General features: G+C 52.7%; 1 protein-coding gene across 1 annotated transcript in view; it reads right to left on the bottom strand.

Annotated features, from left to right (window-relative positions):
* LOC139239484 (neurexin-2-like) overlaps positions 1 to 27,449 on the bottom strand; it is a 1,141,616-nt gene that overhangs the window by 240,086 nt on the left and 874,081 nt on the right. Inside the window, exon 13 of the mRNA XM_070868266.1 lies at positions 22,314 to 22,485. Coding sequence (XP_070724367.1) covers positions 22,314 to 22,485 — 172 coding nt within the window. The remainder of the gene's footprint in view (positions 1 to 22,313; positions 22,486 to 27,449) is intronic.

Below are 27,449 nucleotides of genomic sequence, written 5' to 3'. Positions count from 1 at the left end.
TGAGGGCGCGCCGTACTGCGCTGTCGGAGGGGCAGTACTGAGGGAGCGCCGCACTGTCGGAGGGGCAGTACTGAGGGAGTGCCGCACTGTCAGAGGTGCTGTCTTTCAGATGAGGTGTTAAACCGAGGTCCAGGTGGACGTAAACGATCCCACGGCACTATGGGAAGAAGATCAGGGAGAGTTCTCCCCGGTGTCCAGGGACCAATATTCATCCCTCGACCAGCCTCACCAAAACAGATGATCTGGGTCAGTATCACGATGCTGTTTGTGGGAGCTTGCTGTGCGCAAATTGGCTGCCGCGTTTCCCGCAGTGCAACAGTGACCACACTCCAAAAAGTACTTCAGTGGCTTCAAAGCGCTTTTGGGACGTGTGGTGGTGGTGTGAGGCGCTATATAAATCCACCGTGTTCTCTCTTTTCCCGAAGTTAATGCAACCCAGGCTGCACCTGCACTCTGTTGCTTTTCCCGAAAGTTTACCGAGCCTGTCACATTAGCGTGACAGGATGTGAGCAGACAATGGGCTTCGGGAGGGATGGTAATCACTTTCCACGAGGCTGTTCTCTTGTCATCATTAATTGGCGCTCAGCATGTCCCTTCGAACCGTTCCCGGCCTGCCTGCTCCTATAAGGTCACAATGTCCCATGAGGCACAGCATTAGGCTAATCACAGGTTAACTGCTGCTGGCAAGGCATGGTTGTAGATTGGTGGGTGCTTGTAAAGTCCTGCCTCCGGCTCGGAAGATACCAGCACAACACGATTGGCTTTCCTTCAAGTGTTTTTCTTGCGGATAATTTTGACACTTTGCAATTGGACACCGAAAGTATGGCAGAACGCACCTGAAATGCTTTTTTATTCAATTAATTTTTCTCCCTCTTGCAAAGCCCGTGACCATTGCTGGGACACCTCACAGCCATTCTTCACAAATGAGACTTAGCGCTGAATGTTAGCCAAGCTATTTGACCGAGGGCAGCATCACAGACACCACCCCCCCATCATCATCATAGGCAGTCCCTCGAAGTGAGGATGACTTGCTTCCACGCCAAAAAGGGATGAGTTCCCAGGTGTTTCAATGAAGGACCGAATATTCCGGATCCCGAACTACATCCTGAAGGGTGGAAGATGCCTGTGGGTGGATTGTTTTAACGTGGGGTTGGCCGTTGCACACCAGCCACCACACGGGGCTTGACAGAGCGAGGTCTTGGTCCAGGGGCAAGGGTTAACCAGGACGACTGGAGACCAGCTCTGCTGCACGGACCTAGTGCGCGCACATATCGCACAGTGTGGGCTGGGCCCGTGCTGCCCCTGGGCCCTCGGCTCTTCTGGGTCCCCGAACTCTCGCCTCTCCTGGGCCCCATCACGTCGCTCTACAATCTCTCGCCGCTCCTTCGCCCCCAACCCTCGCCGCTCCTGTTGTAACCTGCCCACGCTCCAATCACCGACCTGGACCTTGATGACATCACTCTTTGCTGCCATTGCCCTCCTGCACCAACTCGCGCTGCTCCCTGCGGTAGTACGCCTCCACGCTGCTCCCGGGGCCTACACACCGCTCCCCGAGGCCTACACACCGCTCCCCGAGGCCTACACACCGCTCCCTGAGGCCTACACACTGCTCCCCGAGGCCTACACACCGCTCCCCGAGGCCTACACACCGCTCCCCGAGGCCCTGTTCCCCGGGGCCTACACACTGCTCCCCGAGGCCTACACACCGCTCCCCGAGGCCTACACACCGCTCCCCGAGGACTACACACTGCTCCCCGAGGCCTACACACCGCTCCCCGAGGCCTACACACCGCTCCCCGAGGCCTACACACCGCTCCCCGGGGCCTACACACCGCTCCCCGGGGCCTACACACCGCTCCCCGGGGCCTACACACCGCTCCCCGAGGCCTACACACCGCTCCCCGAGGCCCTGCTCCCCGAGGCCTACACACTGCTCCCCGAGGCCTACACACCGCTCCCCGAGGCCCTGCTCCCCGAGGACTACACACTGCTCCCCGAGGCCTGCACTCTGCTCCCCGAGGCCCTGCTCCCCGAGGCCTACACACTGCTCCCCGAGGCCTACACACCGCTCCCCGAGGCCCTGCTCCCCGAGGCCTACACACCGCTCCCCGAGGCCTACACACCGCTCCCCGAGGCCTACACACCGCTCCCCGAGGCCTACACACCGCTCACCGAGGCCCTGCTCCCCGAGGCCTACACACCGCTCCCCGAGGCCTACACACCGCTCCCCGAGGCCTACACACCGCTCCCCGAGGCCTACACACCGCTCACCGAGGCCCTGCTCCCCGAGGCCTACACACCGCTCCCCGAGGCCTACACACCGCTCACCGAGACCCTGCTCCCCGAGGCCTACACACCGCTCCCCGAGGCCTACACGCCGCTCCCCGAGGCCTCCATGCCGCTCCTGTTATGGCCCTGACCTGCGGAGCGGAGGTGCGGTGGCCCGGGGGCAGCGTGGAGGCCCCGACCTGCGTGACAACACCAGCGGCAGGTCGGGGCCATTAAAGGAGCCAAGTTAACCCCACAGGAGCATAGGAGCAGGAGTCGGCCATTCAGCCCCTCGAGCCTGCTCCGCCATTCGATGAGATCGTGGCTGATCTGTGACCTAACTCCATCTCCCCGCCTTTGGCTCATGTCCCTAAATCCCTTGGGTTAACAGAAAGCTATCAATCTCCGATTTACAATTAACAATTGAGCCAGCATCGATTGCCGTTTGCGGAAGAGAGTTCCAAACCTCTCCCACCCTGTGTGTGTAGAAATGTTTCCCAACTTCACTCCTGAAAGGTCTGGCTCTAATCTTTAGACTGTGCCCCTCGCCCTAGACTCCCCAACCAGCGGCAATAGTTTCTGTCTATCTACCCTCTCTGTTCCCCTCAATATCCTGAAAACTTCCATCAGATCGCCCCTTAGCTGTCTAAATTATAGGAAATAAATCCCGAGTTTGTGTAATCTCTCCTCGTAACTGAACCCTTGAAGTCTGCGTATCGTTCTGGTAAACCTACCTGACTTTTCCAGGAGAGTCTCAGGATAAGGGGTCGGCCATTTTGGACTGAGATGAGGAGGAATTTCTTCACTCAGAGGGTGGTGAATCTTTGTAATTCTCTGCCCCAGAGGGCTGTGGAGGCTCAGTCGTTGAGTATATTCAAGGCTGAGATCGATAGATTTTGGGGCACTTAGGGAATCAGGGGATCGGGCGGAAAAGTGGAGTTGAGGGCGAAGATCAGCCGTGATCTTATTGAATGGCGGAGCAGGCTCGAGGGGCCGAATGGCCGACTCCTGCTCCCATTTCTTATCTTCTTATGACTCGTTGAATAATGATCAGGAGCAAGGGTTACTATCCCCTTCCCCACTACCCAAGAGGACGGAAACCAATCGTAGTGTCACCACTGCTGGACAAGGTCGCAGGTCGAAGGTCGAAGGCACGACCTTCCTGGTCCACCTGACCCCATATCCGCTCCATCACCGTGACCGCCTACTTCCACCTCTGTAGCATCGCGAGTCTCCGTCCTTGCCTCAGCTCATCTGCTGCTGAAACCCTCATCCGTGCCTTTGTTACCTCCAGACTTGACGACTCCAACACACTCCTGGCCGGCCTCCCACATGCTACCCCACGTAACCTTCAGTGTTGTAGACTAGCGGACTACTCCCCCTAATGGATGACTGATGTAATAACAATAAAGCATGTGGTCACACAGTTCTGCTATCAGCCATTGTGTAAGTATATGTGTTAGTGTAGCTGTGTCTCAAGATATCACATTCAGCTCACCCAAAACTCAGCTGCCCCGTGTCCTAACACGCACCGAGTCCCGCTCATCCATCACCCCCTGTGCTCGCTGACCCCGTGTCCTAACTCGCACCAAGTCCCGCTCACCCATCACCCCCTGTGCTCGCTGCCCCGTGTCCCAACTCGCACCGAGTCCCGCTCATCCATCACCCCCTGTGCTCGCTGACCCCATGTCCTAACTCGCACCAAGTCCCGCTCACCCATCACCCCCTGTGCTCACTGACCTACATTGGCTTCCGGTTAAGCAACACCTCGATTTCAAAATTCTCATATTTGTTTTCAAATCCCTCCATGGCCCTCGCCCCTCCCTATCTCTGTAATCTCCTACAACCCTCCGAGATCTCTGCGCTTCTCTAACTCTGCCCTTCGGAGCATCCCTGATTATAATCGCTCCACCATCGGTGGCCGTGCCTTCTGTTGCTTGGGCCCCAAGCTTTGGAACTCTCTCCCTAAACCTCTCCGCCTCTCGCTCTCTCCTCTCTGACCAAGCTTTTGGTCGCCTGTCCTAATATCTCCTTATGTGGCTCGGTGTCAAATTTTGGTTGGATAACCTTGGGACGTTTTACTGCACTAAAGGCGCTATATAAGTGACATTTGTTGTTGTACGACTCAGTTCCAATCCTTGTCGCGTGCTCACACGCTGAGCATCAGGGAAGGACAGGTCCAGATGGCAGTCTTGATACACGGCGGCAGGGGATAAACCCGAGCTGAGAGAATGAGTCTCCACCTTCATTTTTTTGTCATTTAGTAACCTGTCAGTCTATAATAATGAGCATTACTCATTCAAGCAAGGAACAGCAAAGATCACGGACCGAAGCAAATTCTCCCATCGAAGAGGGAATATTAAACAATTTGGATTATTATCCTCAGTTGATGTGAGGACGGGCCGAGAAATAGACCTCTGAGGGAAATCATCCTACGGCTGATTATTGCTCGAGAGATAGAATACACATTAAATGATAGGACACTGAGAAGTGCAGAGGAATAGAGGGACCCTTGGAGTGCAGGTCCACAGATCCCTGAAGGTAGCAGGCCAGGTAGATAAGGTGGTTAAGAAGGCATACGGAATACTTGCCTTTATTAGCCGAGGCTTCAAATACAAGAGTAGGGGGGTCATGCATGAACTATATCAAACACTAGTTAGGCCACAGCTGGAGTACTGCGTGCAGTTCTGGTCACCACATTGCAGGAAAGATGTGATTGCACTGGAGAGGGTACAGAGGAGATTTACGGGGATGTTGCCGGGACTGGAGAATTTTAGCGATGAGGAAAGATTGGATAGGCTGGAGTTGTTTTCTTTGGAACAGAGGAGGCTGAGGGGAGACCTGATTGAGGTGTATAAAATGATGAGGGGCCTGGATAGAGTGGATAGGATGGACCTGTTTCCCTTGGCAGAGGGGTCAACAACCAGGGGGCACAGATTTAAAGTAATTGGGGGGAGGTTTAGAGGGGATTTGAGGGGAAATGTCTTCACCCAGAGGGTGGTGGGGGTCTGGGGCGGAACTCACGGCCTGAAAGGGTGGTAGAGGCAGAAACCCTCACCACATTTAAAAAGTACTTGGATGTGCGCTTGTAACCGACAGGGCTACGGACCGAGAGCGGGAAAGTGGGATTAGGACGGGTGGCTCTTGGTCGGCCGGCACGGACACGATGGGCCGAAATGGCCTCCTTCCGTGCTGTAAATTTCTATGATTCTGTGATTCTAATTGAAATGTACAGAAGTTATGCTAAACCTGTATGGAACCTCGGTTAGACCGCACTTGGAGCACGGCGTACAGTTCTGGTCACCATATTATAAAAAGGATATCGAGGCACTGGAGAGGGTGCAGGGAAGATTTACAAGGACGATACCAGAAATACGAGGGGATGCCTATCAGGAAAGGATGAACAGGCTGGGTCTCTTTTCTCTTGAGACATGAAGGCTGAGGGTGACCTAATAGAAGTCTTTAAGATTATGAAAGGATTCGATAGGGTAGAGGTGGAGAAGATGTTCCCACTTGTGGGGGAGACCAGAACTAGGGGCCATCAATACAAGATAATCACTGATAAATCTACTGGGGAATTCAGGAGAAACTTCTTTACCCAGAGAGGGGTGAGAATGTAGAACTCGTTGCCACAGGAAGTGGTTGAGGTGAATAGTATCGATGCATTTAAGGGGAGGCTGGACAAACATATCAGGGAGAAAAAGAAATAAAGACTTGCATTTATATAGCGCCGTTCATATATATGTAAACTTGTATTTACTCTGTACAGCCACCAGAGGGCTCATCCCCTGGAGTCCCAAAGGATCCCATAATCACTTGGGAGCACAGGTATTTAAGGAGGCACTCTGGAGACCTGCAATAAAAGACTAAGGTCACACGTTGCTTTGAGCTCACAGTGTTCAGTCTGACTCTTTCTCCATACACAACAACTGGCGACGAGATGCAGATAGCGAACCCAAAGGTGCAGAGAACAGTGGGCGTCCTGGAGAAATTCTCGGAGGGAGATGATGGGGAGACTTTTGTGGAGCGACTCGACCAATACTGCGTGGTCAACGAGCTAGATGGGGAAGAGAGCGCTGCCAAACGAAGGGCGATCCTCCTCACCGTCTGTGGGGCACCAACGTATGGCCTCATGAAGAATCTGCTCACTCCAGCGAAACCCACGGAGAAATCGTACAATGGTTTGTGCACACTGGTCCGAGAGCATTTGAGCCTGAAGGAAAGCGTTCTGATAGCGAGGTAGCGGTTCTACACCTACAAAAGGTCTGAAGGCCAGGAAGTAGTGAGTTATGTCGCCGAGCTAAGACGCCTTGCAGGACATTTCGAATTTGGAGCACATGCTCAGAGACTTTTTGTACTTGGCATTGGCCACGAAACCATACTTTGCAAACTTTTGACTGGAGAGACCCCAACCTTGAGTAAGGCCATAGCGATAGCCCAGGCGTTCATTGCCACCAGTGACAATACGAAGCAAATCTCTCAGCACGCAAGTGCTGCTACAAGTACTGTGAACAAAGTGATGCTGTTTTTGAATCGCAACGTACAGGGCAGGTCACATACCTGCAGCTACACGTCCGCAAATGTCTCAGGGTCCACCATCAAGTGTGATGAATGCAAAGGCCATTAACACCTTGTTGGCAGTGCAGGGGTGATCATCGTTTCCATTCATGCCGATTCAAAGGGTATGTTTCCAAGGGCTGGACGAGCCAGGACCCCTTATTATCCTTCGTCAAAAGCTGTGTGCTTCACGGGAGCTGGTCCAGTGTCCCAGTGGAAATGCAGGAAGAGATAAAGCCGTTCTAACGGCACAAAGATGAAATGTCGATACAGGAAGACTGCCTTCTGTGGGGCAATCGTGTAGTGGTTCCCAAGAAGGGCAGAGACACCTTCATCAATGACCTCCATAGTACCCACCCAGGCATCGTAATGATGATAGCGTGTGGTGGCCCGGTATCGATGCGGACTTAGAGTAATACATGCTCGCAGTTAAGCAATGTACCTAGGGAGGCGCCACTAAGTTTATGGCCTTGGCCCTCCAAACCGTGGTCTAGGGTACACTTCGACTATGCAGGCCCGTTCTTGGGTAAAATGTTCCTTGTGGTTGTAGACGCGTACTCCAAGTGGATTGAATGTGAGATAATGTCGGCTAGCACGTCTGCTGCCACCACTGAAAGCCTGCGGGCCATGTTTGTCACACACGGCTTACCCGATGTCCTGGTGAGCGACAACGGGCCATGTTTTACCAATGCTGAGTTCAAAGAATTCATGACCCGTAATGAGATCAAACATGTCACATCTGCCCCGTTTAAACCAGCGTCCAATGGTCAGGCAGAGAGAGCAGTGCAAACCATCAAGCAAGGCTTGAAGAGGGTAACTGAAGGCTCACTGCAGACTCGCCTATCCCGAGTCCTGCTTAGCTACCGCATGAGACCCCACTCGCTCACTGGGATCCCACCTGCTGAACTGCTCATGAAACGAGCACTTAAGACAAGGCTCTCGTTAGTTCACCCTGATCTACATGAACAGGTAGAGAGCAGACGGCTTCAACAAAGTGCATACCATGATAGCGCAAATGTGCCACGTGAGATTGAAGTCAATGATCCTGTATTTGTATTAAATTATGGACAAGGTCCCAAGTGGCTTCCCGGCACTGTCGTGGCCAAAGAGGGGAGCAGGGTGTTTCGGGTCAAACTTTCAAATGGACTCATTCACCAGGAACACTTGGACCAAATCAAACTCAGATTCATGGGCTATCCTGAGCAACCCACCTTGGACCCTACCTTTTTTGATCCCCCAACACACACACCGGTGGCAACCAGCACCACGGTTGACCACGAAGCAGAACCCATCATCCACAGCAGCCCAGCAAGGCCCAACACACCAGGCAGCCCAGCAAGGCCAGCTGCACAGCAGCCCAGCGAGGGCCCAACAAATGATTCAACAACACCAGCTTTCACACCGAGACGATCAACCAGGGCAAGAAGGCCCCCAGATCGACTCACATTGTAAATAGTTACACGATTGACTTAGGGGGGGGGAGTGTTGTTATATATGTGGACTTGTATTTACTCTGTACAGCCACCAGAGGGCTCATACCCCTGGAGTCCCAAGGAATCCCATTATCCATTATTTAAGGAGGCTTCACAGGTTGGAGAGGCACTCTGGAGACCTGCAATAAAAGATTAAGGTCGCACTTTGCTTTGAGCTCACAGTGTTCAGTCTAACTCTTTCTCCATACTTAACACACCGGACATCTCAAAACGCTTCACAGCCAATGAAGTACTTTTTGGAGTGTAGTCAATGTTGTAATGTAGGAAACGCGGCAGCCAATTTGCACACAAACAGCAATGTGATAATCACTAGATCATCTGTTTTAGTGATGTTGATTGAGGGACAAATATTGGCCCCAGGATACCGGGGATAAGAGTGGCCGAGGGATCTTTTACATCCCCCTGAAAGAGCAGAGGGTGCCTCGGTGTAGTATCTCATCTGAAAGACGGCATCTCTGACAGTGCGACGCTCCCTCAGTATTGCCCCTCCGACAGTGCGGCGCTCCCTCAATACTGCCCCTCCGACAGTGCGGCGCTCTCTCAGCACTGCCCCTCCGACAGTGTGGCGTTCCCTCAGTACTGCCTCTCCGACAGTGCGGCATTCCCTCAGTACTGCCCCTCTGACAGTGCGGCGTTCCCTCAATACTGCCCCTCCGACAGTGCGGCACTCCCTCAGTACTGCCCCTCCGACAGCGCGGCGCTCCCTCAGCACTGCCCCTCCGACAGTGCGGCACTCCCTCAGTACTGCCCCTCCGACAGTGCGGTGCTCCCTCAGTACTGCCCCTCCGACAGTGCGGCGCTCTCAGCACTGCCCCTTCGACAGCGCGGCGCTCCATCAATACTGCCCCTCCGACAGTGCGGCGTTCCCTCAGTACTGCCCCTCTGACAGTGCGGCGCTCCCTCAATACTGCCCCTCCGACAGTGCGGCGTTCCCTCAATACTACCCCTCCGATAATGCGGCGCTCCCTCAGTACTGCCCCTCCGACAGTGCGGTGCTCCCTCAGTACTGCCCCTCCGACAGTGCGGCACTCCCTCAGTACTGCCCCTCCGACAGTGTGGTGCTCCCTCAGTATTGCCCCTCCGACAGTACGGCGCTCCCTCAGTACTGCCCCTCCGACAGTGCGGCGCTCTCTCAGCACTGCCCCTCCGACAGCGCGGCGCTCCCTCAGTACTGCCCCTCCGACAGTGCGGCGCTCCCTCAGTACTGCCCCTCCGACATTGCGGTGCTCCCTCAGTACTGCCCCTCCGACAGCGCAGCGCTCCCTCAGCACTGCTCTGAAGTGTCAGGCTAGAATTGTGTGCTTGAATTGCTGGAGTGGTAATTGAACCCACAATCCAACCCACGGAGGCACGGCTGACACAGGAATAGAAGTGGAAAGGAATAGTAGGATATGCTGAAGGAGTGAGATGAAGAGAGGTGGGAGGCAGCTCGAGTGGAGCATAAACACCGGCACGGAGCAAGCGGCCTGTGCTCTCCATCAATATAACGTAATGATACATTACAGGAAGAAACAGCAAAGAAGAAGGACCTGATACAAATCCTCAAAGGGGATTGTGACAATGTTGAAGGGGAAAGATAAATAATTAGGACCTTGGCCCTCAGTTGGCATGGGAACGTAAGCATTAGAGTCTGGAATAGGCCCTTCAGCCCCCCTCGGGCCTGCTCGGTGAGGCTGTGAACTCACTTGGAGAAACGGGGCCCTCTCGGCCCTCCCTCGCTCCCGGGGCAGAAGCAGCCAGCCACTGATCCGATTGCACAAAGCTCTCCGCCATGTTAAGCAATGCCTCTTGCCCAGTGACGCCTGCCATTCACGATTAAATCTGGCCGTCTCTTCCCCACGCCCCCCCGCCGCTCCCTGCCGCGGCACAGGCTGAGTGAAGGAAGGCCTAACTCCGACTGACACGAGTGCTCCATCAAGCGGAAGCGGTCCGATTAAAATCATTTGTCACGCGGCAAAGAACCTCCTTTGCTGTCACCTGACATCCAGTCAGGGTTTCCATGATACCTGAGAGATAAAAAGGAAGCGCGGAGAAATATATATATATTTTTTTGCCGTGGAATGTTCTAGAAAGCCAAACTCGAGCTGCCGCACGGAAGGTAGAGGCGCTGACCCCTCCCCCCCCCATTTCCGAGCCGCGATTTCACCACACTCTCCCTCGACACATCTCTTTAAGCGGGGCCCTAAAGGCCGATTTTACTCATAGCTTTCCCTCACTTGACATAGTCAAAGGCCAAAGTTCTGCTTTTGGAAGCAATTGATTCCTTTTTCTCCCAGTGGAAATCAGAAGCTAATTATTGGGAGCAGGAATCGGCCATTCGGCCCCTCGAGCCTGCTCCGCCATTTATTAAGATCATAGGAACATAGAAATTTACAGGGCAGAAGGAGGCCATTTCGGTCCATCGTGTCCGCGCCGGCCGACAAAGAGCCGCAGGGCCCTCGGTCAGCAGCCCTGAAGGTTACATATAAACCTGTGAACAATGAACAATGGCGGAAAGGTAAAGAGCACCCGGCCCAACCAGTCCGCCCCACACAACTGCAACACCCCTTACACTGAAACATTCTACACTCCACCCCAACCAGAGCCATGTAATCTCCTGGGAGAGGCAAAAAACAGATAAAAACCTAGGCCCAATTGGGGAAAAATATCTGGGAAAATTCCTCTCTGACCCATCCAGGCGATCGACACTAGTCCAGGAGATCACCCTGGCCGTATTCGATTCCCTGCAGTACTGACCATTATATCTGCTCCGGCCAACAAGAGGTTATCCAGTCTAATCCCAATGACCAGCTCTAGGTCCGTAACCCTGCAGGTTACTGCACTTTAAGTGCCCATCCAACCATCTCTTAAAAGTGGTGAGGGTTTCTGTATCCACCACTCTTCCAGGCAGCGAGTTCCAGATCCTCACAACCCTCTGTGTAATGAAGCCCCCCCTCAAATCCTCTCTAAATCTTCCACCAACCACTTTAAAACTATGCCCCCTCATAATAGACCCCTCCACCAATGGAAATAGCCCCTTACTCTCCACTAGGTCATGGCTGATCTTCGACCTCAATTCCACTCCACTCTATCCCCACCATTCATACCAGTGCCTCTGACATGTCTTCCTTTTTCCTCAAACGAGGATTCCCCTCCGCCGTGGTCAACATGGCCCTCGACCGTGCCTGTTCTATTTCTCGCACCTCTGCTCTCTTCCTCTCTTCCCGTCCCCTTCCCCACCCTCCCAGAACCACGACAGGGTTCCCCTTTGTCCTCACCTTTCACCCCACCAGCCTCCACGTTCAACCGATCATCCTCCGCCATTTCCGACACCCCCAGCGTGATCCCACCACCCATCCCATCTCCCCCTCCCCTCCCCGCTCAGCGTTCCGAAGGGGCCGCCCCCTCTGCGACACCCTGCGCCATTCCGCAGTCACCCCCAGCGCCCCCTCCCCTTCCCACGGCACCTTCCCGTGCAAGCGTAGGAGATACAAGAACATAAGAACATAAGAATTAGGAACAGGAGTAGGCCATCTAGCCCCTCGAGCCTGCTCCGCCATTCAACAAGGTCATGGCTGATCTGGCCGTGGACTCAGCTCCACTTACCCGCCCGCTCCCCGTAACCCTTAATTCCCTTATTGGTTAAAAATCTATCTATCTCTGACTTGAATACATTCAATGAGCTAGTCTCAACTGCTTCCCTGGGCAGAGAATTCCACAGATTCACAACCCTCTGGGAGAAGAAATTCCTTCTCAACTCGGTTTTAAATTGTCTCCCCCGTATTTTGAGGCTGTGCCCCCTAGTTCTAGTCTCCCCGACCAGTGGAAACAGCCTCTCTGCCTCTATCTTGTCTATCCCTTTCATTATTTTAAATGTTTCTATAAGATCACCCCTCATCCTTCTGAACTCCAACGAGTAAAGACCCACTCTACTCAATCTATCATCATAAGGTAACCCCCTCATCTCCGGAATCAGCCTAGTACAACACCTGCCTTTTCACCTCCTCCCTTCCCACTGTCCAAAGCCCCAAATACCCCTTCCGGGTGAAACAACGATTTACTTGTGCTTCTCTCAATGTTGTATTCGCTGCTCACGATGTGGTCTCCTCTACACTGGGGAGACCAAGCACAGATTGGGTGAGCGCTGTGCGGAACACCTCCGTTCAGTCTGCGAGCCTGACCCCGAGCTCCCGGTCGCCCGTCACTTTAATTCCCCCCTCCACTCCCGCTCTGACCTCTCCGTCCTCGGCCTCCGACACTGTTCCACCGAAGCTCAACGCAAGCTCAAGGGAACAGCATCTCATCTTTCGTTTAGGCACTTTACAGCCTTCTGCACTCAACATCGAGTTCAACAATTCCAGACCATGATCTCTACCCAGGTTTTGTTCTCTTGCCTTGTTTTTTTGTACAAAAATTCCTGCCTCCTTTTTTAATTATTATTTTGTTTCTCTCTGTCTCCAATGGCAGCGGGTGATGATTCTATCATTCACACCCTATCTAGGCCCATCTTTAGTTTCTTAACTTGTCCCATTGCCATCTCTACTCGCCCCACACCATCATTCCCTTTTGTCTCTCTAATCTCTCCAGCCTTCCACCCGATCACCGACCTTCCCCTTTGTTCTTTCCTCCCCACCCCCGCTTTCGCTGCCTCTACACTTCCTGAAGAATCTGTTACAGCTCGAACACTCGCCAGTTCTGAGGAAGGGTCGCTGACCCGAAACATTAACTCTGTTTCTCTCTCCACAGACCCTGCCCCTGACCTCGTTGAGTGCTTCCAGCATTTTCTGTTTTTATTTCAGATTTCAGCATCCGCGGTATTTTGCTTTTGTCTTCCTTGATTCCCCGAGAGTCCAAAAATCTATCGATCTCAGCCTTGAATACACTCAACGACTGAGCCTCCACAGCCCTCTGGGGCAGAGAATTCCAAAGATTCACCCCCACTCTGAGTGAAGAAATTCCTCCTCATCTCAGTCCTCAATGGCCGACCCCTTATCCTGAGACTGTGTGACCCCTGGTTCTAGACTCCCCAGCCCGGGGGGAAACACCCTCCCTGCATCTACCCTGTCAAGCCCTGAAAGAATTGTGTCTGTTTCAATGAGATCACCTCTCATTCTTCTAAACTCTCGAGAATATCGGCCCAGTCTGTTCAAATGGGCGAACACCCTTCATTGTCAACGTTTGACTGAGTTTAAATCTTCGCTCCAACCCTCTTCTCAATCTTCCTCGCTGCCATGCTCCACCTCACAGTTGACAAGCTCCGCGCTGGAGTGGAACTAAACTACAGAACCTGTTCAACCTTCGCCGTCTCCAGGCCAGGTCCAAGACCACCCCAACCTCTGTCGTCGAGCTACAGTACGTGGACGACACCTGTGTCTGCGCGCATCCAGAGGCTGAACTCCAGGACATGGTCGACGTATTTACTGAGGCATATGAAAGCATGGGCCTTACGCTGAACATCCGTAAGACAAAGGTCCTCCACCAGCCTGTCCTCACCGCACAGCACTGCTCCCCAGTCATCAAGATCCACGGTGAGGCCCTGGACAACGTGGACCTCTTCCCTGATCTCGGGAGCCTCTTATCAACAAGAGCCGGCATTGGCGACGAGATTCAACACCGCCTCCAGTGCAGCCTTCGGCCACCTGAGGAAAAGAGTGTTTGAAGACCAGGCTCTCAAATCCACCACCAAGCTCATGGTCTACAGGGCTGTAGTGATACCCGCCCTCCTGTATGGCTCAGAGACATGGACCATGTACAGGAGACACCTCAAGTTGCTGGAGAAATACCACCAACGATGTCTCCTCAAGATCCTGCAAATCCCCTGGGAGGACAGACGCACCAACGTTAGCGTCCTCGACCCAGGCCAACATCCCCAGCATCGAAGCACTGACCACACTCGATCAGCTCCGCTGGGCGGGCCACACTGTTCGCATGCCTGACACGAGACTCCCAAAGCAAGCGCTCTACTCGGAACTTGTCCACAGCAAACGAGCCAAAGGTGGGCAGAGGAAACGTTACAAGGGACATCCTCAAAGCCTCCCTGAAAAAGTGCAACATCCCCACCGACACCTGGGAGTCCCTGGCCCAAAGACCAGTCCGGCCCTAAGTGGAGGAAGAGCATCCAGGAGGGCGCTGAGCACCTCGAGTCTCGTCGCCGAGAGCATGCAGAAACCAAGCGCAGGCAGCGGAAGGAGCGTGCGGCAAACCAGACTCCCCACCCACCCCTTTTCTTCAACCACTGTCTGTCCCACCTGGGACAGGGACTGAGGCTCTCATACTGGACTGTACAGCTACCTAAGGACTCATGTTAAGAGTGGAAGCAAGTCTTCCTCGATTCCGAGGGATTGCCTATGATGATGATGATGACGATGATGAAATCTTCGCTCTTCCAAGCCCAAGTGACAAAATGGCAGCCAAGGAACAAGAGCACACCAGGTGGTGGATACTCACAAAATGGCTGCCACGATCCTCGCGCGTTCTCTTATTCCCCTTTGTGATGACCCTTGAATGAGGTCAACTCACTCAGCAGAGGCCGGGGATGGCCTGGGCCTTTACTGCTCTGTGTGCTGGGCACTGTACCGGCTTGGGGGTAGGGGAGGGGCGATGGGGGGGGAACAGGGGGGGGAAGAAAGAGAGGTGCGGGCGGGAAGATACATTCCCCATGGTGGTACTGCAAGAAATCTAGTGTTATGTTCCTCGTTATTCACCTTGCAGTTCGCCGTGTGTAATAAAGGATTTGACCCTGAACTTTGGCCATATTTCTTGGTGTTGCCGTTGACACTCGCTGGTGGAATTAGAGTTATCACTTGCCTCCAGCGACGTTCTCACAGGGAGCCAGTGCACCCTTGCTGACTGCCCTTTGTCGCGCGCCCTAACCCTAACCCTAACCCTGAAAACGCTTCGATCTGGCATGGTTCTCAGGCGCCATCCAGCAACGGCAAAGATGCAGAGATGGGGAGAAGCCAGGGGGCTCTACCAGCTATGTGCCCCCTCGTCTCCAACTCCCCAACCAGTGGAACTAAAGTTCTCTCCCTATACCCTATCAGTTCCCCTTAGTATCTCGAAAGGATCGAGGGGCTGAAAGGGCCTACTCCTGTTCCCATGGTAACCGACTCGAGGGGCTGAATGGGCCTATTCCTGTTCCCATGGTAACAGGCTCAAGAGGCTAAATGGGCCTACTCCTGTTCCCATGGTAATAGGCTCGAGAGGCTGAATGGTCGACTCCTGTTCCCATGGTAATAGGCTCGAGAGGCTGAATGGGCCTACTCCTGTTCCCATGGTAATAGGCTCGAGAGGCTGAATGGGCCTACTCCTGTTCCCATGGTAACAGGCTTGAGAGGCTGAATGGGCCTACTCCTGTTCCCATGGTAATAGGCTCGAGGGGCTGAATGGGCCTACTCCTGTTCCCATGGTAATAGGCTCGAGAGGCTGAATGGGCCTACTCCTGTTCCCATGGTAATAGGCTCAAGAGGCTAAATGGGCCTACTCCTGTTCCCATGGTAATAGGCTCGAGAGGCTGAATGGGCCTACTCCTGTTCCCATGGTAATAGGCTCGAGGGGCTGAATGGGCCTACTCCTGTTCCCATGGTAATAGGCTCGAGAGGCTGAATGGACCCACTTGTGGATATTGTAGACGTTCCTCAGAATCATTACTAAGCGCTGTATAAAATATGCAAGTCTTGTTGGCTGTGCCCAAGAAGCGCATCAGAGGGGAACGAGTTGGACCCAGGCCAGCAAGCTCTGAAGCCAAGCTTGTCAAATCTCACTATTCTTGTTTACCGCACTACTGCCTCTGAAACAAGGGGAACTGACTTCATTATCTATCCACAGTCCTGTCCATTGTAGCTGCAGTCTGCCACTCTGTAATTCACATGGCTTCTTCCGATCTTAGAGAATATACAAGTCCTCCCATTCTCCCTCGTCAACAGCAACAACTTGAACTAACATCGGAATAGGAGTAGGCTGTTCAGCCCCTCGAGGCTGTTAGCATAGAAACATAGAAATTTACAGCGCAGAAGGAGGCCATTTTGGTCCATCGTGCCCACGCCAGCCGACAAACAGCCGTACGGCCCTCGGTCAGCAGCCCTGAAGGTTACATATAAAGCTATGAACAATGGCGGAAAGGCAAAGAGCACCCAGCCCAACCAGTCCGCCCCACACAACTGCAACACCCCTTACACTGAAACATTCGACACTCCACCCCAACCCGAGCCATGTGATTTCCTGGGAGAGGCAAAAACCAGATAAAAACCAAGGCCAATTTAGGGAGAAAAAATCTGGGAAAATTCCTCTCCGACTCATCCAGGCGATCGAAATTAGTCCAGGAGATCACCTTGGCCGTATTCGATTCCCTGCAGTGCTTACCATTATATCTGCTCCGGCCAATAAGAGGTTATCCAGTCTAATCCCAATTACTAGCTCTAGGTCCGTAACCCTGCAGGTTACTGCACTTTAAGTGCCCATCCAACCTTCTCTTAAAAGTGGTGAGGGTTTCTGTATCCACCACTCTTCCAGGCAGCGAGTTCCAGATCCCCACAACCCTCTGTGTAAAGAAGCCCCCCTCAAATCCCCTCTAAATCTTCCACCAACCACCTTAAAACTATGTCCCCTCGTAATAGACCCCTCCACCAATGGAAATAGCCCCTTACTATCCAATATGTCCAGGCCCCTCAATATTTTGCACACCTTGATGAGGTCTCCTCTCAACCTCCTCTGTTCCAATGAGAACAAACCCAGCCTATCCAATCTGTCCTCATAGCTAGGATTCTCCATTCCAGGCAGCATCCTAGTAAATCTCCTCTGCACCCTCTCTCGTGCAATCACGTCCTTCCTATAATATGGTGACCAGAACTGCATGCAGTACTCCAGTTGTGGCCTAACCAAAGTATTATACAATTCAAGCATAACCTCCCTGCTCTTATAGTCTTATACACAAGAGTAAGAGCGGGCTGCATAGGAACAGTCGCTGGAGAAATACCACCAACGATGTCTCTGCAAGATCCTACAAATCCCCTGGGAGGACAGACGCACCAACATTAGCGTCCTCGACCAGGTCAACATCACCAGCATCGAAGCACTGACCACACTCGACCAGCTCCGCTGGGCAGGCCGCATTGTCCGCATGCCCCAGACACGAGACTCCCAAAGCAAGCGCTCTACTTGGAACTCCTTCACGGCAAACGAGCCAAAGGTGGGCAGAGGAAACGTTACAAGGGACACCCTCAAAGCCTCCCTGATAAAGTGCAACATCCCCATCGACACCTGGGAGTTCCTGACCAAAGACCAGTCCGCCCTAAGTAGAGGAAGTGCATCTGGGAGGGCGCTGAGCATCTCGAGTCTCGTCGCCCAGAGCGTGTAGAAACCAAGCGCAGGCAGCGGAAGGAGCGTGCGGCAAACCAGTCCCACCCTCCCCTTCCCTCAACCACTGTCTGTCCCACCTGTGACAGGGACTGTGGTTCCCGTATTGGACTGTTCAGCCACCTAAGGACTCATGTTAAGAGTGGAAGCAAGTCTTCCTCGATTCCGAGGGACTGCCTATGATGATAATGGAAGAGTGCGCTATAAAGGCCCTCGAGCCTGCGAACTAGAAACAGGAGTAGGCCCATTCAGCCCATCAAGCCTGTTACCCATCACCATCATAGGCGGTCCCTCATATCGAAGATGACTTGCTTCAACAGGGATAAGTTCACAGGTGTTTCAATGAAGGATCTAATATTCCGGATCCCGAACTACGTCCTGAAGGGTGGAAGATGCCTGTGTGTAGATTTTTTTAACATGGGGTGACCGTTGCACACCAGCCACCACACGGGCTTGACAGAGCGAGGTCTTGATCCAGTGGCAAGGGTTAACCAGGACGACTGGAGACCTGCTCTGCTGCACGGGCCCAGTGCACACACATAAGAACATAAAAAATTCGACCCCTCGAGCCTGCTCAGCCATTCAATAAGATCATGGCTGATCTGATCATGGACTCAGCTCCACTTCCCCGCCCACGCCCTTGACTCCCTTATCACTCAAAAGTCTGTCTATCTCCGCCTTAAATATATTCAATGACCCAGCCTCCACAGCTCTCTGGGGCAGAGAATTCCACAGATTTACAAACCTCTGAGAGAAGAAATTCCTCCTCATCTCAGTTTTAAATGGGCGGCCCCTTATTCTAAGAGTATGTCCCCTAGTTTTAGTTTCCCCTATGAGTGGAAACATCCTCTCTGCATCCACCTTGTCGAGCCCCCTCATTATCTTATAAGTTTCGATAAGATCACCTCTCATTCTTCTGAATTCCAATGTGCATAGGCCCAACCTGCTCAACCTTTCCTCATAAGTCAAGCCCCTCATCTCTGGAATCAACCGAGTGAACCTTCTCTGAACTGCCTCCAATGCAAGTATATCCCTTCGTAAATATGGAAACCAAAACTGCACGCAGTACTCCAGGTGTGACCTCACCAATACCCTGTACAGTTGTAGCAGGACTTCTCTGCTTTTATACTCCATCCCCCTTGCAATAAAGGCCAACATTCCATCTGCCTTCCTATTTGCCACATATCGCAGTGTATCCAAGTAAAAGATATACACTGTGCACCTCATTTGGCTTTAAGGAAACATTCCTCGAGGAACTAGTTATAACACCTTTTCACCTCTGGGCATGCCAAATTGATTCACAGCCAACAAATTATTTTTTGATGTGCCATCACTGTTGTTTTATCGGCAAACATGGCAGCCAATTTGCACACAGCAAGGCCCCACAAACATCATCATCAGTCATAGGCAGTCCCTCGAAGCGAGGATGACTTGTTTCCACGCCAACAAGTGTCGAGTTCACAGGTGTTTCAATGAAGGACCTAATATTCTCGAACTACATCCTGAAGGGTGGAAGATGCCTGTGGGTGGGTTTTTTTAACGTGGGGTGACCGTTGCACACCAGCCACCACACGGGGCTTGACAGAGCGAGGTCTTGGTCCAGGGGCAAGGGTTAACCAGACGACTGGAGACCAGCTCTGCTGCACGGACCTAATTATCCCAGCACCCACAGACTTTTGCGGAGATAATTCTAGTTTTTTTTTAACAACCTTCTGTATGAAAAAGTGATTCCCGATTTCCCTGCTAAATGGCCGAGCTCTAATTTTAAGATTATTTCCCTTCATGGTTTCCCACCACAGTGAATAGTTTCTCCGTATCTACCCTCTTGAATCCTTGTCACGTTTAAACGCGTTGATCAAACAGCAGGGAGATGCATGGTCGGTTCAAACTATTCTCACCCACCTACTGAGGCAAATGAAGCCTTGGTTTCAATTCTCATTCAAAAGGCAGTTTATCATTGGAATGGTAGGGCCATCCAGTCCAGTTAACGTAGTAAATCGTCCCAAATCTGACCCCGAACCACACAAGGAGGTATTAGGACAGGTGACCAAAAGCTGGGTCAAAGAGGTGAGTTTTAAGTAGCGTCTCAAAGGAGGAAAGATACCTAATTGTGGAGCTATGAAAGTTGGGTATGCACAAGTCACCATAATTGCAGGGAATTCTGTAACCTCCTGCAGCCCCACAACCCTCCGAGATCTCTGCGCCCCTCCAATTCTGGCCTCTTGCAATTCCCCCAATTTTAATCGCTCCACCATTGGTGGCCGTGCCTTCAGCTGCCTGGGCCCCAAGCTCTGGAACTCCCTCCCTGAACCTCTCTGCCTCTCTCTCCTCCTTTAAACTTCTGTAAAGAAGTTTCTTCTGAATTCCCCATTGGATTTCTGGGTGACTGACTTATATTGATGGCCTCTAGTTATGCTCTTCCCCACAAGTGGGAACATTCTCTCTGTATCCGCTCTATCAAAACCTTTCATCATTTTAAAGATCGGTATTAGGTCACCCCTCGGCTGCTTTTATTCAAGAGAAAAGAGATCCAGCCTGTTCATCCTTTCCTGATAGGTATCCCCTCGCATTTCTGGCATCCTTGTAAATCTTCTCTGCACCTTCTCCAGTGCCTCGATATCCTTTTTATAATACGGCGACCAGAACTGTATGCAGTGCTCCAAGTGCGGTCTAACCAAGATTCGATACAGGTTTAGCATAACTTCCGTACTTTTCAATTCTATCCCTCTAGAAATAAACCCTAGTGCTTGGTTTGTCTTTTTTATGGCCTTGCTAACCTGTGTTGCTACTTATACGAAATAGATTCTGTTTGCTGTCTGTTGAGTAAATAGATTCTGTTCATTGTCTGTTGAGTAAATAGACTCTGTCTGTTGTCTGTTGAGTAAATAGATTATGTTTGTTGTCTGTTGAGTAAGTAGACTCTGTCTGTTGTCTAATGAGTAAATAGACTTTGTTGTGTATTGAGTAAATAGATCCTGTTTGTTGTCTGTTGAGTAAATAGACTCTGTCTATTGTCTATTGAGTAAATAGACTCTATCTGTTGTCTGTTGAATAAATAGACTCTGTGTGTTGTCTATTGAATAAATAGACTATGTCTGTTGCCTATTGAGTAAATAGATTATGTTTGTTGCCTGTTGACTAAATAGACTCTTTGTGGAGGGAAAAAAAACTGTTTATCGAAAATCCCGAATAATTTCTCTACTTTTCAATTCTATCCCTCTAGAAAGAAACCCTAGTTCCGGGATTGCTTATTTTATGCTCTGTCGAGGCAGTCCCTGGAATTTCCGCCGAGATTTCTTTCCCGATTTCCTGCCATAACTTTGGTGGAAGCCTCTCTCATGGACAAATGGCGCTTCCGACAGATGGAGGCTCAAGTTACGGTCGGGCGTGGCTGGGGGCGGGGGGGTGAAGGGAGGGGCGCATCTGTGGAAACGCAGTGGAATTCCTTCCCCCCCCCCCCGAGGTGTGTACGTCACTCCCCCTCCACCCTCACCCCTTCGCGAGCTGTTTGAGATCAAGCCTCCCTCACGCCTCCCCCCACCCCGGGGACATGTAGTGGGTCATCATGGCAACCTGCCCCGTTCAAACCGCGACACTTAACATAAGAACATAAGAAATAGGAGCAGGAGTCGGCCATTCGGCCCCTCGAGCCTGCTCCGCCATTCAATACGATCATGGCTGATCTGATCATGGACTCAGCTCCACTTCCCCGCCCGCTCCCTTATTCCCTTATCATTTAAGAAACTGTCTATCTCTGTCTTAAATTTATTCAATGTCTCGGCTTCCACAGCTTTCTGAGGCAGCAAATTCCACAGATTTACAACCCTCTGAGAGAAGAAATTCCTCCTCATCTCAGTTTTAAATGAGCGGCCCCTTATTCTAAGATCATGTCCCCTAGTTCTAGTCTCCCCCATCAGTGGAAACATCCTCTCTGCATCCACTTTGTCGAGCCCCCTCATAATCTCATACGTTTCGATAAGATCACCTCTCATTCTTCTGAATTCCAATGAGTAGAGGCCCAACCTCCTCAATCTTTCCTCACAAGTCAACCCCCTCATCTCCGGAATCAACCGAGTGAATCGTCTCTGAACTGCCTCCAAAGCAAGTATATCCTTTCGTAAACATGGAAACCAAAACTGCACGCAGTACTCCAGGTGTTAAAGTAGACTTGCCACTCTCCCTGCCCCCTGCCCCCGCACCCCCTCCCCCCTTCCCGCCGACACTCCCGTCTAGAGCGGGTTATAAACACACCGCCAATGTACGGGGGCGGAACACAACTGGCTGTGCAGATGTGGGCACGGTGGGGGGGAAGGAGGTGAGGGGTCGGGGAAGGGGACAGACATGGCAGAGTTAAGACCTCCTCAGCCTGCCCCTGAGACGTCTGCCGCACTTGGCCAAGGGTCTACGCTCCGTCATCAACAGCACAAAGACTCGATTATGGGACTGCATTTAACAGCAGCGTACCATTCGGAAAAACCCACCTGGCTTGCCCAGGACCAACACATCTCCAGCGGCATGTTTTTTTGCCAAGAACCGCGATGCTTGGCACTTTTTTTTGAACCCGTAACAAGCGGATGGTGGAGCGGGGGGGGGGGGGGGGGGTGGTCAGGGGTCGGGGGTCAGGGGGTGGGGGGGTTACAGGTCAAGGAGGGGGTGACCTACCTACTGGATAGCGCTCGTTAACGGGCCAGTTGTCCACCTGCAGCGTGGCATTACCGCCGCTTCGCGTAAACCGCACCACGTGATATTTGCCGTCATTCACGACCACGTTTGTCTCCTCGATCACGATGTCGTCCGTCCCCACGTTAAATATCACCTGGATCTTGCCGTGCTCCTGAGGGAGGGAGGGAGACAAAGAGAGCGCGGTTAGAGAGCATAAGGTACAGGACGAGCTCATTCGGACAGTCAGTCCCACTCCACCCACAGCCCACGTACACTCCTCCCCCCATCACTGACTCTACCCGCCCATTGAATCTCCCACAGCCCACGTACACTCTCCCCCATCACTGACTCTACCCACCCATTGAATCTCCCACAGCCCACGTACACTCTCCCCCATCACTGACTCTACCCACCCATTGAATCTCCCACAGCCCACGTACACTCTCCCCCATCACTGACTCTACCCACCCATTGAATCTCCCACAGCCCACGTACACTCTCCCCCATCACTGACTCTACCCACCCATTGAATCTCCCACAGCCCACGTACACTCTCCCCCATCATGGAGACCCTACATGGGAGTTGTGGCCAAGGAGGAGACATGTCTGGCCACGTGCCTTCTGCAAAAGCTGTTGTCACTCAAGGAAAACCAGCGTGCCCACTTTGAAGAAACGGGTCCATCAGAGAGAGCTATAGTTGGCATATCGTTGCCCAGGCCACTGGTCCCAATCGGCAATTCGTGCTTTGCGTTAAACCCTGGTGTTTTCCAACCAATGTCAATTGATGCTGCCCCTTGGACTGTGGGCCTTAACACCACACCAAGGTGCAGCCACTCCACGGTCACCCCCTTGTGCACGACGGAGCACAGGTTGAGGTCACTCTGAGACCTCCGCGACCACCCAACACCTCCCAGATGAAGATGTTATGAACATAAGAAATGGGAGCAGGAGTCGGCCATTCGGCCCCTCGAGCCTGGTCCACCCTTCAATGAGATCACGGCTGATCTTCGACCTCAACTCCACTTTCCCGCCCGATCCCTCGATTCCCCTGGAGCCCAAACATCTATCGACCTCAGCCTTGAATACACTCAACGACTGAGCCTCCACAGCCCTCTGGGGCACAGAATTCCAAAGATTCACCACCCTCTGAGTGAAGAAATTCCTCCTCATCTCAGTCCTAAATGGCCGACCCCTTATCCTGAGACTGTGTGACCCCTGGTTCTAGACTCCCCAGCCCGGGGGGAAACACCCCCCCTGCATCTACCCTGTCAAGCCCTCTCAGAATATTGTATGTTTCAATGACATCACCTCTGATTCTTCTAAACTCCAGAGAGTATCGGCCCATTCTACACAATCCCTCCTCATAGGACAACCCTCACAGCCCAGGAATCAGTCTGGTGAACCTTCATTGTACCGCCTCCAAGGAAAGTATATCCTTCCTTAGATGCGGAGACCAAAACTGTGCACAGTACTCCAGGTGTGGTCTCACCAGGGCCCTGTACAGTTGTAGCAAGACTTCCTGACTCTGATACTCCAAGCCCCTTGCAGTAAAGGCCAACATGCCATTTGCCTTCCTGGAGCACAGGTCGAGGTCACTCTGAGAGCTCCCGCTACCACCCAACACCTCCTGGATGAAGACGTTGAGCGGGATGGCTGGCTGAGGTCGCTCCCAGGTTTTCGGTGAGGCTCCCACCTACCCCTGCCTGGACCTTGGAGCCAGAGTCCCAATCCTGGACAGGGTCCGAGCTTTGGCCATGTCTCCCTTTGGCTGTTAGATCGTACAAGACACTAACGAAAGACTTGCATTTCTATAGCGCCTGTCACGACCACAGGACGTCTCAAGGGGCTTTACAGCCAATGAAGTATTTTTTGGAGTGTAGACACGACATCAAAAGCACCATTGAAAGCCCTGTCCGCAGGGATTCCCTCGCGGCCTCACTACATATTGCAAACTGTGGTATCTCCGAACGACATCACTGGCACACGCTCGCCACAACTATTTTAGTTGATCACCATAAATCAAGTGCTCCCTGATTAAAGGGGGGGGGGCTTTAAACCAACACATTAAACGAGTTAAACATTTGACAGTAAACTTAAATCAAATTAAATTTGGTTGCCGGGGGAGGCGATGCACTCCAGGCCCTCCGGTACCAACCTCTCGCGGCCACGAGCGTAGCGGTGGACACACACTCTCTACAAGTTGGCGCCAACTGGCATCATGTGACTTTTCCATGTGACCATTTGATTGTATTGACATCATAAGGGCTGTAGTGATACCCGCCCTCCTGTGTGGCTCACAGGCATGGACCATGTACGGCAGACACCTCAAGTCGCTGGAGAAATACTACGAACGATGTCTCCACAAGATCCTGCAAATCCCCCGGGAGGACAGACACACCAACATTAGCGTCCTCGGCCAGGCCAACATCCCCAGCATCGAAGCACTGACCCACACTCGATCAGCTCCACTGGGCGGGGCCACATTGTCCACATGCCTGACACGAGACTCCCAAAGCAAGCGCTCTACTCGGAACTCCTTCACGGCAAACGAGCCAAAGGTGGGCAGAGGAAACGTTACAAGGGACCACCCTCAAAGCCTCCCTGATAAAGTGCGACATCCCCCACCGACACCTGGGAGTCCCTGGCCCAAAGACCAGTCCGCCCCTAAGTGGAGGAAGTGCATCCGGGAGGGCGCTGAGCACCTCGGGTCTCGTCGCCGAGAGCGTGCAGAGACCAAGCACAGGCAGCGGAAGGAGCGTGCGGCAAACCAGTCCCACCCACCCCTTCCCTCAACCACTGTCTGTCCCACCTGTGACAGGGTCTGTGGCTCTCATATTGGACTGTTCAGCGACCTGAGGACTCATTTTTAAGAGTGGGAGCAAGTCTTCCTCGATTCCGAGGGACTGCCTATGATGATGATTGACATCAGTAGTTGCAGTACATGGGTTGTCCACTAGGGGAGCAGGATTCCACTAGGGGGAGCAGTCGTCCACCAGGGGGAGCAGTCGGCCACTCGGGCGAGCAGTCGGCCACTAGAGACAGCAATCGGCCACTAGGGGGAGCAGTCGGCCCCTGGGGGGAGCAGTCGTCCACTAGGGGGAGCAGTCGGCCACTGGGGGTGGTGCAGGCTCGAAGGGCCGAATGGCCTACTCTGTTTTCTATGTTTCTATGTTTCTATCCTCGATTCGAGTGACTGCTTATGACAATGAGCAGTTCAGACCAAGGAAGACATCAAGCATTCATTCACCGTGGGGAAATAAAGTTCCTATTGAAATCAAACACCTGTTATTCGAAATGACTCCCAAAACAAGCGCTCTACTCGGAACTCCTTCACGGCAAACGAGCCAAAGGTGGGCAGAGGAAACGTTACAAGGGACCGCCCTCAAAGCCTCCCTGATAAAGTGCAACATCCCCACCGTCACCTGGGAGTCCCTGGCCCAAAGACCAGTCCGCCCTAAGTGGAGGAAGTGCATCCGGGAGGGCGCTGAGCACCTCGAGTCTCGTCGCCGAGAGCGTGCAGAAACCAAGCGCAGGCAGCGGAAGGAGCGTGCAGCAAACCAGTCCCACCCTCCCCTTCCCTCAACCACTGTCTGTCCCACCGGTGACAGGGACTGTGGTTCTCGTATTGGACTGTTCACCCGTCTAAGGACTCATTTTAAGAGTGGAAGCAAGTCTTCCTCGATTCCGAGGGACTGCCTATGATGATGACGATGATAATGATATTTCCCCTCGTGGGGGAGACTGGAACTAGGGGGCATAGTCTCAGAATAAGGGGCCGCCCATTTAAAACTGAGATGAGGAGAAATTTCTTCTCTCAGAGGGTTGTAAATCTGTGGAATTCTCTGCCCCAGAGAGCTGTGGAGGCTGGGTCATTGAATATATTTAAGGCGGAGAGAGACAGATTTTTGAGCGACAAGGGAGTCAAGGGTGCGGGCGGGGAAGTAGAGCTGAGCCCATGATTGGATCAGCCATGATCTTATTGAATGGCGGAGCGGGCTCGAGGGGCCGAATGGCCGACTCCTGCTCCTATTTCTTCCGTTCTTATCGCCAGTGCTGTCGTGATTCTCACAGCACAGGAGGAGGCCATTGGGCCCATCGAGCCTGTGCCGGCTCTGTGACAGAGCGATCCAATCAGTCCCACTCCCCACCCCCCCTGCTCTTTCTCCACAGCCCGGAACATTTTTCCTGTTCAAGTATTGATCCAATTCCTCTTGTGAAAGTTCCGATTGAATCTGCTCCCATCGCCCTTTCAGGCAGCGCGATCCCGATCACAGCAACTCGCTGCGGTAAAAACATTCTCCTCATCGCCCCCTCTGGTTCGTTTGCCGATTATCGTCAATCTGTGTCCCTCTGGTTACCGACCCGCCTGCCCCCTGGGGAACAGCTGCTCCCGATCGACTCGATCAAAATCCCTCGTGATTTTAAACTCCTCGAGCAAATCTCCTCTTAACCTTCAGACAAAAGCAGCATAGCGCGGATGCTGGGAATCTGAAATAAACGCCGAAAATGCTGGAAATACTCAGCGGGTCAGGGCGGCGTCTGTGGAGAGAGAAACAGAGTTAACATTTCGGGTCGCTGTTCTGACAAAGGGTCATCGACCTGAAACGTTAACTCTGTTTTTCTCTCTGGCTGACCCGCTGAGATTTCCAGCTTTGTACGTTTTCACTCCCCTCAACCTTCTCTGCTCCAAGGAGAACAACCCCGGCTTCTCCAGTCTACCCACATAACTACAGTCCCTCATCCCTGGAATCATTCTGGTCAATCCCCTCCGCACCCTCTCCCAAGGCCTTGACATCTGTAATGTACGCACCGGTGAGTATGCTCAGGTTTGTTCAGCTGGTGCACTGTGAGTGGCTTTGCCAGTCACGTGACGTTCACAAGGCTCAATATAGAAACATAGAAATTTACAGGGCAGAAGGAGGCCAGTTCAGTCCATCGTGTCCGCGCCGGCCGACAAAGAGCCGCAGGGCCCTCGGTCAGCAGCCCTGAAGGTTACATATAAACCTGTGAACAATGAACAATGGCGGAAAGGTAAAGAGCACCCGGCCCAACCAGTCCGCCCCACACAACTGCAACACCCCTGACACTGAAACATTCTACACTCCACCCCAACCGGAGCCATGTGATCTCCTGGGA

The sequence above is a fragment of the Pristiophorus japonicus genome, chromosome 27 (assembly GCF_044704955.1).
Source record: "Pristiophorus japonicus isolate sPriJap1 chromosome 27, sPriJap1.hap1, whole genome shotgun sequence".
NCBI lineage: Eukaryota > Metazoa > Chordata > Chondrichthyes > Pristiophoridae > Pristiophorus > Pristiophorus japonicus.
Note: the sequence above shows the minus strand (reverse complement) of the source record. Positions and strands in the feature narration are given on the sequence as shown.